Source organism: Euprymna scolopes, chromosome 19 (assembly GCF_053919585.1).
Source record: "Euprymna scolopes isolate OS-2025 chromosome 19, ASM5391958v1, whole genome shotgun sequence".
NCBI classification, from domain to species: domain Eukaryota; kingdom Metazoa; phylum Mollusca; class Cephalopoda; order Sepiida; family Sepiolidae; genus Euprymna; species Euprymna scolopes.
Genome location: NC_136500.1, coordinates 54,582,195 through 54,596,899, shown reverse-complemented (window position 1 = coordinate 54,596,899; position 14,705 = coordinate 54,582,195). Strand labels below are relative to the sequence as shown.

General features: G+C 34.3%; 1 protein-coding gene across 5 annotated transcripts in view; it reads left to right on the top strand.

Moving 5' to 3' along the window:
• The window catches only part of LOC145303589 (uncharacterized), a 121,894-nt gene that overhangs the window by 87,305 nt on the left and 19,884 nt on the right, over nucleotides 1-14,705 (top strand). For 3 of the 5 annotated variants that reach the window (XM_080145136.1, XM_080145133.1, XM_080145135.1), the window contains one exon: nucleotides 863-2,871. In XM_080145136.1, the coding sequence (XP_080001262.1) occupies nucleotides 863-1,882 (1,020 nt within the window). In that variant the 3' untranslated portion in view covers nucleotides 1,883-2,871. Of the gene's footprint in view, nucleotides 1-862; nucleotides 2,872-14,705 lie in introns of those variants that run through there. The other 2 variants (XM_080145137.1, XM_080145134.1) reach the window with 1 other exon arrangement.

Sequence of the window (14,705 nt, the reverse complement as noted above, 5' to 3'; positions counted from 1 at the left end):
GCAATATATTCATTTTTATTTCAGTTTTTGGCACATAAAATGCATTACAACTAAACTTTGAGTTCTCTAACTTCTTTTCTTTTAATGAATACATGGCATTTTTAAGCAATCGCAGCATATTTATGTGAATTTACTGCAGATTATTTGGAAACCATTAATTTCTGGAGATTTTCAGTAGCATATTCAGATTCCTTGCACAAAAATACACTTATATGGCAAATTTCATTGCTTAGTCTTGTGTTTTAACAAAGATATAGCATTTTTACCGAAAAAGTAGTGCAAAAAAATGTGACAAAATGCATATGGTCTTAAAAAGGGGAAAATATCCAAACACGCAGGGCATAAAAATAGTCATAACTTCCTTGATTTTAATTGGATTTAAAAAATTTAAAAAGATTCTTTCTTAGCTTATCAAGCTCTTTCTATATATACCAATATTGAAATATTTTAAGCCATTTAAATTTTTTCATGTGTATTGCTACTTTGACCACATGCTGTATTTTTCTTTCCTTGTGATGCCAGCTTGCATACATTTGCTAATTTGCATACATGTTTTAATGGCTGCTGCTGCTAATATTTTCACTAACCTGCTATCCTTCGGCTGCTGCTGATTTTCTCACATGCATCCCTGATTACATATCTTCATTACTTCAACATGACAAGAGGATGCTATTGTTTTTGCTTGTAATTCAATATTTCATTTTTCAAATTTCACTATTATAATGAAAAAGTGCCAAACTTTTATTCATACACATTTTTCGCTACATATGTGCATACCTGTTTGTTTAAGCTTCTTCAGACCAAGAATCTATGCATATTTTTATTTTCTTTCTTTGCTAATTTTTTTTTTTCTTTTCTTCAGGTTCATAAAGTGATCCTCCTGGCAATTTCACCCAAACTATTATCCCAGGCAAACGTCAAAGCCAACTGTTTCATTCGGGTCAATCTACCCGAGGAAGTCAGCCAAGCGGCTCTAATTGCCTTTTCAGAGTACATGTACCATGGTGTACTAACGCTGGATCCAATTCTTCTCCAGCAACAACGAATAATAGCCATGCAACTCGGAATACGTGAACTCGAATTATTGTGTGACACCCACTTAATGTATTGTGATATTCAGAATCCAACTGATTTAGATTTGTCCGTGCTTGACTCCCCTATCAATAATTCTACATCAACAGACCTTTCCGAAAACACTTCCGTTGTGCCAAAGATAATCAAACACGAAGAAGTCTGTGAAGAATTATCTTTGAATTCTTCTCAGTCTCTACTAAAAGACTTCTCACTACCAATCAAAATGGAACCACTTGATTCTGAAAGCAGTTCTTGTGTACAAAGTATTTTCAACAGTTCCATGTCTCCAAATGCTTCCAGTGTCACGTCTCCAAATGCTAGTGATTTAAACGGCACCAAATATATGCAGAACAATTTAGAGGCGCCACCATTATTCACTGGGCAGAACAACGAGCAGTCTTTCCATTCCATGCCTTCTGATTTTGAATCGTCTACAATTCCATTACGTCAAGGCACCACTGACTCTCTCTTAGAATTGAATGACATTTTGCAGTTGACAAAATTCTTAAAAAAGTCTGATCTCACTCATTTTGACCCAAGTGAAACCTTTGACACTTCCACAATTTCTCTATCCCCAGATCCCTGTGTGTCACCGAACGATGACATCTTTGATCACGAGACGAACAATAAGAAATCTAATCTTGCCACAAATGCAGATGATCTTTTCCAAGCATCTAAAAAGCCACCTGCTGTGTCGACATCGCAAAGGACTTCAGAACCATTAGAGGTGTTGAAGGAAAGCACCGAGTTGTTGACATTTCAGATAACGGATGTCCGCAGCGTTCACCGGAAAATTGATATTACTTGAAAGGTACTGAGATTTTGGATAAGTTTGTTAAAGAACTTGATGCTTTTTTTTTAAAAAAAAATGTCTGTTCAAAGATTCTGATTAGGGTGTATTTTGTCTCGTTTCCACCAGTGTTTTTATAAGAGAATAGCTGATATACCCGTTCCGGGGTAGGCTCATAATAATGAAGCCCACTTGCAAGAGTCTGAACCCACAAATATTTCCAAACAATAAAAACACATATTGACATAAGACAAAAGTGTATGGAAATGGAGGTGATGCATTCGAAATTATGAATTCAAGAGTTTTTTTGTTTTTTTTCACCATTTATCAAGGTCACTTGATAATAAGGGTTAATGATTGTACAGTAGTCAGTGGGACAATATCGTGTTAATCATTAGTGAAAATTTCGTAAATCGGATTACTTAAGAGCACGTCTCATCAAGAGCTTTGAAGTTTACGGTATTATGCTCCCATTGGGTATTCATACATTGATGGAAATTGCTTAACTTTTTTCATATTAATACAATTTTCTGTATTTTGCTTATACAGATGACTGTTATTCTTACACTGTTGTGGCGTGTTATCTCGTATGAAGTCTCAAGATTACAATGCTGTCCAATAGGTTTGTTCTATTTATTTAGGTATTTAATTTACATACCACATTATACCTCCCTGACGTTTGATGCCTTCATTCGATCTCTCATTCCTTCTAAGTAATCTAGAATGTCTGTGTCACTCTCACATTTGTTCTTCTGTCCTTTTTTTTCACGAAAACCTTGGTCCATCTTCGTGTTCTACATCTCTTACGCTATTCTCACTTTCCTCCATGTTTTGTTCATTTTGTGTTTCTCTTGCTCTGTTTCTTCTTGTTCCTCTTCAGGCATTTTCATATCTTCAGGCTCGACCCTGGTTCTAAATTAATTCCCATGAACCAGTATTGGCTGCCCCTTTTTCCTAGCACAGCTGTGTTCTGTCTTTTTTTTTTTTTGTTGTTGTATAATAAACTTCACTCTCTCTAGCTCTATCTCGTTATTCCTTTTATAGCAAACTTTCTCGTCTGTGGCAAATGAAATGGTTATTGATGTTCTGATTTGTCTGCCCATGTAATCTCCAACCTTCATGAATGATGTTTATGACAAAGGAGAACGAACTGCTGTTTTCTTGGCCGGAATCTTTCCATCTCACACAACTGAATTTTGACCTTGAAGTAGTATCTTTTTTTTAGCTCTTTACATCAAGTGGCTTCATTCTTTGTCTTAGGTGATTACTATAAAAAAAACAGTGAACCTTAAATGGTGTTGAGGATAAAATTTTAATGGCAGAGTTAGATTCCTTGCAAACTATTCCTTTGTTGGTCTTGCTAGGGATTTTCGAATTGCAATCATATGCATTTCTATAATAAACAAACAAAAGTGTAGTATCTGTTTGCTTTCAAGATGAGACTATCCTTCAGAGCATTACCTCTTTGTTTCAGGAAGGGAGGACTGAATTTATGGCCCGTTGCTTGAGGTATCATCTGCGAGGATCTAACAAGACGAACGACACTATTTTAGTTGGCAGAATAGAATTCTCGTTTTGAGAAGCTGAATTCCAACCCTTGTGTCTAACTTTGCTATTGAGAAAGGCAAGTAAACAAAGCTGGATCAAAATGTAGTATCTGTTTGTTTTAAGAAGAATCGTTGCTGTATTACCTCCTGTCAAAAATAAAGATTTCTCACATTGTTAATTAGTTTCTGTCGACTCTGCGATCTTGACGTTCTATAGCCGTGTAACCATTTATTCTATGGCTTGGTCTTTCTTGTGATGTGGCTCAAACACCTAACTCGGATTCACATATATTTAAGCTGAGCAAAATGGTAGTTGCGAGTTGGAAAGACAAACTCCTCATGAAACCATTAGCAATTTACTTGCTGATTCAGTTAACAATTGTTGTTACCTGACACAGGTGTCTATTATTGTACCTATCGGGATAAATCTATTCAGTATATTTGTGTATTGTTTTCCACTTGACAATACAAAAGCCTTAAATGGCCGTTGAAGGAAAATTCAGTAAATAGATGATTTAGATATTTTTTATTAATTTCACGTATCTGACTCGTGTGCTCATCTTGGTTTTAATTATTCTCAAATTTTCCTTTGTTGTACTTTTCAGCTTTCTTCAGATGCCACCAAAACTTGACTAAAATTTAATGGAGATGTTTTTGATTGACACAACCTAACGAAACAAATGTCAAAACCTGTTTCCTTCATCGTTTTTGATAGTTTGATTTGCAAAAAAGAAAGACGCATCCTACAAAAATAATTCATTCGTGTTTAAAGTTTCACTGCTTCTTAAGATACAGGCGACAGATCAATTTCTTTTAAATATTGTCGTTTTACGCAAAAACAGTATTACGTACTTAATTGTGCTGAAAATAGTAATATATCCAAAAATTACAAAAAAATCATTAAAAGTAATTTTTACAGAAAATTGGGTAAAATTGCAATTTTCTTAGACGTTATAAAGTAGGCAGTAGGAGTCGAAAAACGGGATATAACTCTGAAAGGAATGTTTTAGATTATTTGTGTCATGGTGGCAATATTTGTCGTCTATAGTGACAGACTTTTTTGTTTTTTTTAATTAAAAAAAACGGTGCTAGTGCACTTACTGATCCGCACTATTTTTTAAATCGTATTTCCAAGTTTAATTAAAGTTTTATGTTTTTTTTTATTCAATTGTAAGGTTAAAGTATAGAATAGGTACAAAACACCCTCCCCTCCCCATGTTAACAATGGCCTTTTAAATAATAACGTTATTATTTCAGCACGGATCAATAAGTGCACTAGTATCAAAAAGACAATGGCATTTGTTCTATTCGATGAACTTTTGTAATTTTTGGATATGTTACTATTTCCAACATTACAATTAAGCACGTAATATTGTTTTTGCTTAAAACGATATATTTTAAAACATCGATTTGTCGACTATAACTTAACAAGCACAAAAGATTCTGCTTTCTATGCCAGAAGCCAACAATCTAGTAATCCTACAAAGCAGCAATAAAAGTTTGAGACATTGATAGTTTACACTAAGTGACATTTTGTTGTGTGTCATGTATCAATATGTATGAACTGGCTGGCAGCCCAGCATTGCCTGGTCATACAATAGGCTTAAACATGATATTTTAATTTATGCAGATTGCATATATATTATTATAGAATAAATCCTCTATTAATTATTACATATTACAAAGAATAATTTGCTTGGTGGACTAATTTGCAAAAAAAAAAAATTAAAATAATAATAATAATGCTAATGTTGTTCATCAAATTCCATCTGTGTTTGTTTACAATATCATGTTGGCCGATGTTTGAGCTTGACAATGAATGTCCTGGAAAAGTCATTTTTGATCAATATTTAGTTTTAAAATATGCAAACAAATCAATGATTTGTGGTGATTTTAAATGGTACCTCTTTTATACTAAGTTGAACTCATTAATAAGGAAAAATTAAAATAGAATGATGAAGTTTTTTTTAAGAAGAAATGATTTGCTGAAATTTTATTATCTTGCTTGGCCGATGTAACATTAAATATTCCCCTGTAAAAATGATTCGTTTTTATCTATATGAGAGAAAACCTGTTTTTAAGACCGTAGTTTTTTCAACTTTTGATTTTCGATATTGGATGAATTTCTCTACAAAACTTATCTAAGAACGCTGCCAGATATATAAATTAGCTTAGTGTGAAATTTGCAAAAGATAGGCTCAGCTGATTCGGAACCTATAAAGGAACTTACACTCTCTTACACACACAGACACACACACACATGAACACACAGTGCTTTTTATATAATAGAATATATATCACTAAGTATGGCAGATGATGAAGTAGCCTTCAAATTCTCAGTTTCAGAAGAGACATATTATAGGTTAATCTGAACAGGGACTTGAGCATTATCAAATTGCTGTAAACATTGGGATTCCACTGTTAGCCGAGCAATTGCTTGATTCATAAACAAGGAAAAATAACTAATATTATATTGAGATCCTCTCATAGCAGTCTTAATTATTAATAAGGATTTAAAGTTTTATCACAAAATTGTAATAAGATTTGATTAATTATCAATAAGTCTGGATATTTTACAAAACTTGGCAAACTGACCTTGATGTACATAAGAAATAATTTTTTTTTTTTACTAACTTTTAATTTTCTTTTTAATAATCTTTATGAATAAACTTGTAATTTAGTTCTTAACCATTATCCTCAAGTGGCCTCTTGGCCTTGATAAGTGGTGATGCCTATGTAAAAAAAAAAAATCCGTATTCAAAATCCATATTTTTCATCAATCGCAAAATTATAGATTTTAGAAACATAGGTGGCAGTTGGTTATCGTTAGAGGATACCTGATATCATAATCGTTTATAATTTAAAACTGAACCCTTTATTTGTTCTCATTTTTGTGTGTTTGGTTATGGAAAATGTAAGTGGGACAATAGTGGAACGTTTGTTTTGATTACAAAATAATGTTAAGATTGTTTAAATGGACATTTTTCGAGATTTTATTCTCTTAAATAATTTGTAAAATATGATCTGTTAAGAAAAGAATAAAATATATTTTTTAAATCTCTTTCTCCCCCCCTCTCAATAAACAAGAACAAAAAAATTGTTGCCACTATCAATTTATATAATTATTTAAAAAAAAAAAAAAAAAAAAAATGCTTGTTTTAAATATTGTCTTTTTTTTTTTCTGTTTTCTTTTTTAATATGGCCTGATGATTATTGAGCGGATTTCAAAATAAAAGGGAGATAACTTTGCACGATTTAATGAGAAAAAAGAAAATGTCAAGTGAAGATTTACTTGCTCATGATGCAAATGCAAGCACTTATCCTGTAAAAAAAAATGGTGGTTGAAAATGCCAGAATCTTGATAGTAAGTCTAAATTCAGCTTGCTTCTTAGAAATTACATTAAATTTGGTATAATTATCTCCCTTTTTATGGCAAGGAAATCAGCTAAACCAATCTTAAATTAATTAAAAACAAAAACACGATTGTAAAATTATTCTTTTATATTCATTGTAATCCCAGTTGTAAAATAAATTATTTTTCTATAAAAGTGATTTTGTTTCTTGTTTGTGTGTTTATAAAAAGATTCTAACATGAGACTAAAATAATTGTTTTTTATGACATAAAAAGAGAAGTCATCAATTGACAAAAAGAGAACGCAGGGAGATGTGTCAGCATTACATCATCCACTACCCTTTTGGCCAAGATCAAAGTGTAGTATCTGTTCTTCAGATGCTGCACTTCCATTTCTTGTTCTCTTTCGGTGGAGGAGCAGTCTTTCACGAATGAGACAATTTTTATTTTTGTACCTTTTCTCCACGTTAAAAAAAAACGGCCCTGGTGTCTAACTCTGCCCCATGGGGAGGAATTGTAAATAGATACATCATCCACCATCCTTCCACTTCATATATTATTTGCTCTCTATTATGTCTTGAGTCGATAAGTGTAAATAAATTGTATTGTTTTGATTAAAATGATTCGTTGTTGTGAATTTAAAAACTTAAGAAAAAGAAAGTGTATATAATTTTGCACGCGTTTGCCAAACAAGAACCCAAGTTTGCCCCGCTGAGCAAACTTGGTTCCTGTACCGGAAAAATATCCAGTAAATAAAACGTTTTGTAAATCGTTTTTATTTTTTTATTTTTTTTTGCGTTTTGCATTTTTTTTTTTTTTTGCCTTTCCATACACCAAACATGGATATAAATATCACTAAAACATCCGCTGGGTCATAAGCTTCATTTCGGTACCTTACTTGCCTGGACGGATTGCCTGTAGGCGGAGATAAACCGCAACACACACACACACACAGACAGACAGACATCAGGAAAATTTATAATAATAAAGATAAGATATACGTAGAGTATATAAAATGATTAATGGAGAATAACATGGAATGAAAATTTACCGGAAAAATATCCAGTGAATAAAACGTTTTTTAAATCTTTATTAGGCTTAAATAAACCGCGTCATAGACATGCACACACAGTAAATCGAACTTACTAAGGGAGATAATAACTTGTGTTGAATACCAGAAAAATATCCAGTAAATAAAACGTTAAGTAATCGTTATTTTTTTGCATTTCCATACACCAAACATGGATATAAATATCACTAAAACATCCGCTAGGTCATAAGCTTCATTTCGGTACCTTACTTGCCTGGGTGGGTTGCCAGTAGGCTGAAATAAACTGCGTCACACACACACACACCCAGACAGACTATAATTCAATAACTTGAGTGCTATTTCTTCCGCCTGTCACACCAATAATTTCCTGGGTAAGGTTGACACTGTTGTCCAAACTTCCAACTTCCAAACTTCTGTATACGTAACACACCTTCTCTCAACTCCAAACGAACTTCTGCTAATTCAACTTATTTATTCGAAATCCAACTTCAAAATGAACATCCCTCTAAAAAATCAACCCTCTTTTATCTCCAACCAGGAGCATCTCATTTGCATATCGGGTGGTCACATTGCAGGCATATAAAGAGATAAGGCAGCCATTTTTGTTTCTTTCTACTTCATTCATTTCATTCCACGACCGACCCGTTGAATTATAGACACGTGCTAGTTAGGTAAGTCACACGTTTCCCTACACAGACATTAGGAAAATTTATAATGAGAAGTGCGACCCGAAATTCTATTGACGTCACAACTGTCATATAAGCCAGTTATATAGATTGACAATATAACAGTAAGAGTGCCTGCTAATCAGATAAAATCTGACCAAGCATCTGTTCAAAATGCTATCTCAGCTGAAGGTTGGAAGTAAGAATGCAATAGCAGTAACAGCCACCTTTAGTAGTGTAGTATCTGTTCTGATGCTGCACGTGACCTTTTCTATCTTTGGTCAGCGGAGAAGATCTTCATGACTGAGGCAATTTTTTTTATTTTTGTTCCTATCCAGAGTGCCTCTTTTTGAGGAGCTAGATTTTCCCCACATTAAAAACCGACCTCATGTCTAACTCTGCCCTTGTATGGAAGCAAGTAAATAAGAACAGCCACCTTTTTTTGTATATGGAAATCACTTGACATGAGCTCTAACACCATTTGATGTAAATTGCAAAAATGAATGAAAAATGATCACTAAACAGGAAGGTGCAATAATTTCAAAACGCTGTAGTCTTTTATAATATGATAATATGATGAATTATAATAAATTCAGAGGTCAAATTATTAGCATGATATTAAGTCATTCATGTTGGAAATACCTCAAGGGACACACAGCCATGTGCAACATGGCGCCTTAGGATACTTTGATCTTTAACGTGCTCATAGAAAAGCCTTTCAAAGAACTATCCCTTGGTTTGGTCATCTATATTATTACCCAATGAAGTATTGAAGTGCCAGCCAGAAAAGCACTATGGTTTTACCCTCTGCTAAGAATACTTAACCACCTTCATCATCTGTTAGTTATCTGACAAACCAAGCCTAAAAGTGACCCAACCACCAAACTCTAAACAGACTAATTAAAAGATAAGCCCTTCAAGAGCCCAATAAAAAAAATGTTACAAAGCTCATTGGCAAAAAAATGTACGGTTCTTCTTCGTTATTGTAACAAAATTCGAAAATTAAAATATTAAATTTCAAGTGAAATCAATAGTATCTACTGCATTACCATGTCACGGTAATGAAAATATCCCAAAATTACTAAAAACGATAAGGTAGAAAATTATTAAAGAAAGTTTTTTAAAGAAATTAGCAATTTTAGCTTACATAATAACTGAATTGTGCTTATATTAGCAGGGGAGGTAATTTACTTTTAAAAACTGTCAAAAACTTAGAATAATTCAAATTATGGGTTATTTCCCTTGTGTTGCATTAAACGTGACAAAACAAACATGGCGAAACACTATTTTTCCTGTTGAATCATGTAAATATGTGTTTTGTGTAATATTCCAGAAATATTTAACTAATTGCGACATGACAGATAATATTTGTCATTGTTGAAATTGACAAAAGCATTAAGTGGTTATCATTGGTTTTAATGAAAACTCAATTTTTGTTGGATTTCGCTTCAATAATGAAAAAGAACCAAATATACATCAGTACATCACCGTAGTTGATTTAATATCCATTTTACATGCTGGTATGTTTTGGATGACTTTTAAAACTTAACTTCCAAATCAACCTATCTCTGGCCAGGTCTTCACTTAGGCTATATGTCCTGAAATGCAGCACATTTTCTTTGGAAGCCATTTCCTTAGTTAAGGCAAGATTTTTATGTGCTGGATACCCTTCCTAATATTAACCCAGTGATATGATGGGAACCAGTGGTTTTTATTGCAAAATCAACTCTAGGTGATTGTGTAATCTTCACTTTTCATGAGCAATGTTTCTGACAAAAGGGGAAAATTGCTGTTTCTGGGTAGAAATCTATTCATCTAATGTTGATCGTTGACTAGTTTTTGACCATGAATGGTATTTTTCTTTTAAGCTCTCTACACCAAATGGCTTCATGCCTTGCCTGAAGCGATATCTATATAAAAAAAAATACTCATGTTCTAATTCTTTTATCTTCTTTGTTGCTGAACTTTCACACGCTTCCATAACTGCGTCAGGTGCATATGTTTGTGATTTACTATTGTTGGGTTAACGTGTCTTCAATTCGAGATGGGTTAATACTAAATATTGAGTGAGGAAACCCTGCTAGTACATAATTTGATTAGTTGAAAATAACAGGAAATGAAAGGTCAGTTGGGGTCAACTTAGTGAACTTGAAAGTTAGCTTTACTCGCCCATGGGAATTGATAAAAACGGGTGTGACATCACATGGCTGAAAGAGAAAGTGACCAAAAGAAATCGTCAGTGTGATTGCATGCCCAGAAGTGCATTCATGTTATTTTAGAATGTCCTGGTGAGATACGATTAAACGGTAATTATCAATCTCACTCTATCACCTCCCCACCAGAATGGTTAAAGATTTTAAATAAAAACAAGAATAAACCTCCTTTGTCATCAACAGTTTTTCTTAACTTTTTGCAAGTATGATTAGGCAGCTTTGATTTTAAGCTGCAAGGAGGAACGATTGGCAACGAAGGTATGAATATTACTTGTGAACTGTGATGTTTCTGTAACAGATATAACTTCCGCACAAGGTTGAAATGATGCTAAGTCAAAAGCTGTACGTGATTTCGTCTTATAATCAGCCTCACAAACATCAAAGCAATGTTTACCCCTGCACCCAACCCGTACATCTAGGAAAAATCTATAAATTTTATTACGTCTTCATCTTTGTGTATGCCTTTGAAACGTGTTCATACAGTTTCCCACGTTTTTATGCATTCCTTTGTGTTCTGTAAGATCTTTCAAGTTGTACCAATTGAGCAGTAACGAGTGCAGATAAGGTGGTGTTGCATCGTATGGTCCTCCTCTCCACATTCACAGATGTTTGAGTCAGTTTTATAGCTCTGTCTGATCATAGCAACTTTTGACCTCTTCATTCCTGTTCTCAGGCAGCTGAGTGAAGCCAGAATGCTTCTGAACTGGAAGAGAGAGCCTCAAAATGGGAGATTCCCATATCAGTAGGAGTGGAGTCATTTTCTAGCCGTCTGGTTCACAGCTGTTGTCTTGTCTCTTCCTGAGATGTTATTACAGGTTTGACATGACTAAGGAAACTTTGCCTTGACTTCAGTCGTTGGATTGTCAGTGATGTCAATGAAGGAGATGCCTTTGTGATCTTTACTCGACTGGCAACTTCCCATCTCACATCTGAAGGGGCAATACTAATGAGGCGGAAATTTTTCAGAGTAGATTTTAGGCAGTCAGTGATCAAACAGCAGGTGTTGGTCAATGCTAAGTTTAGTTTTTTGGCAAGTGTTGATCTCTTCCCAAAACGAGAATCATATTCAGCAATGGAATAGCACAGGGCCAAGGCAATACTTCAGCAAAATTGTATGATATTGTGTGATACCATGTGTGCCTCTACTCGGCAGCAAACTGATCCCAAAGCTGCATGGTCTTCTCTTTTATCTTCACTTCTGGCCATGGTGTTGTCTCTCACATTGGTGGATGCCAAGAGGTGCAGAGTATAAAAAATAAAATAAAACAAAACACAGACACAAACCCCAACAAAATCGTGCAAATATCAGTTGCATTCAAGCTATGTGTGATACCAGTAACTCTGTGAACATTAAGGCCTACGTCTACATAGTTTGTAGAGGGTGAGGTCGTCAATTGTCAGCTCATCTCAATCTGCTCTGAGTCATGACCTGCCTTCAACTATCAAACTGTTGTCAACCGTCGCAAACTCAAGACTGTCTGTAAATTGTCCCATCGTAAAACTCATTACCACTTCTAAAGCTAATATATTGATTGATGTCCGTTCTTTTGTCTGCCACACCTTGATTAACAATTCTATTTAGCTTTCTTTTGTGCCCCTTAGTGAATAACTGTCTATACCTTTGTTCTGCTGATAAACTTATTTCCTCTTTTTTTTAATTTTTAATTTTTTTATATTTTTCAGAATAACGATAGTATCACATATGAAGGTCTGAATTGAAAAAAAAAAATTCCTTATCAAAATATGAATTTGAGAAAATAATAATTACCAAAAATAATTGAGTAATTCTGAGTATGGTGCACATGCAATCAAGTAGATTGTTATTATAACATTCGATTGAAATCGGTAATTGTTGCTGTGCAGGTCCTGTTCCAATTCAACATGTCCGATTTCAGTACAAGTTTTAGTTGTTTTGGAATAAAACAGAACTTATCTAAATGTGACAGTGCTGTGTTATTAGCAAGTTAAGGAGAGTAGACATTGGATCAGTTGTTATGAACTCGGTCGGAGTGTATATGTACATATGATGTGTATATAATGCGTGTATACACGAGTTTCTATTTACTATTGACGTGTTGTCTATTTGTGTTCATGTATTTCATGTGATCGTCTCTAGTTATGTGTGTATTTAGTGTATGTGTGTGCATGTTCACATGAAAGCAAATATAGGACGGATACAATTCAATGGGGAATAGGGAAACATACCTTCCATCTGGCTGATCTTGTGTCGACAGATCTTTGCAAAAAAACTGTAATATGATAATTCTTACAACAGAAGTCTTGTTTGTATTTACAGCCTTTATTTTTTGATGCTTCCCCATTGAAAAAAGGCTTACTAGTGTTTAGTTCTACATCTTAATTATCACCCCCACTCCCCACATGAAACCATCACGATTCGTTGACCGTCTCTCTCGACCTCTAATTGCCAACTCCTCCTTACGGACTGACTTAACTAACTTCCTACGTGTAAATCTAAAATTCATTATGTCATCACTCACATAACCAAAGAATCAAAACTCATCGCCTATTTATTTTCACAAAATCATTTTGTTATTATTTTCTTAGTTTTCTGGTCCTGGATATGACCTTGAACTATATCCAATGGTGAGGTCCCAGCTTGCAGGTTTGGGGATTGTGTAGCTACTCTTTAATTGCCATTCTCCCAGGTCCACTCTGATCCGGACTGGTAGTGCCTGTTAGGGTCTCAACTATGGGTTAAATAGAAACCGACTTGAAAAAACAAACAAATATATTCTATTAAAAAGTTTTTCTTCAAAATCACTGGATTCGGCATTAAATAACCTGAAAAGGATGGATATGCTGTAAAAAAACAATAACCAAACAACCAACTTTGTTTGCTAAATTCCTTTTAAATCTCTTTTCAATCTTATGGCATTTCCATTTGGGTGAAGGTTACTCTACCTATGACCGATGTCAGTCGTTTATTTCCAGTCACCTTTTTGCCATAGTCAAATAGAGGCCCTTTTTTTGCCTCTCATCAACTTGACGATTCTCTCGTCTGTTGGTTTCTCTGACCCCTTTTTTCCCATAGGTGTTTCTAACTTAGGCTCTTTGTATCCTAATCATTTATCTCAATCAATCATTTCCATCCATTTATACAGACTACGTTTGGGGATCAAAACAAAAAACTCTACCTACAATATTTCCACTGGTAAGTTCACAAGAAACCTTCTATTATAAGCATTTACTCGGACTTCCAAGCTCTAGAATCTCTGCAACTCCAACACAGACCCCTGGAAAACGTCACACTCCCTAACTAAAATCCTTATTCCCATTGCGCTAGACCAGGAAATCGCTTTCTAAACCCTTAACTATTATTTCGGAAGCATGTCCGACTTCTCTAATATCTCCATTGGAGTGCTCCAGATTTCAAAACTAGGATCATCCCACTAACATATGCTTAGGACCATATCTCATACATTACTTGTTACGTCTTGATGGCTTTCTTACTGTGTTCTCCTTTTTCCTTATATCTCCTCTGATTGATTCGCAACATAATGTCTGCTTTTCCCATTATAACTGTCTGCCAACAGTATTCTGTGGTAGGGGAGTCTCCGTGTCCTCTAAAGCTGAACATTTTACGACCAGTGATGACACCTATTCATCCTTACATTATGTGAGGGAGTATCTTTTTTGCTCTCATCGTGCTGCAACTAATGTTTCCCAGCCCATAACTCTGGAAAAATCGGATTTCTATTCTTGGAACTTTCTCATTTCCATTCCAAGTTGATCTCCACTCGATATCAAATAATCCTGAAAAAAAGCTTTCTTTTCGCAAATCACTTTTCGAAAATAATAAAAAAACATTTGCCGCCGCATAACTGTCCTTTATCGTTATTACCTCACGTATACGCTGACCGTCAAATTCTCCTAACTATATTTCCTCTTTAACATTTTTTTCAATCTAATTTATATCCAGTGTGCCACCTTCCAAAGAATAAATACATCACAAAATTACATTTTAAATTTTCAAATACATTTATATACATTTC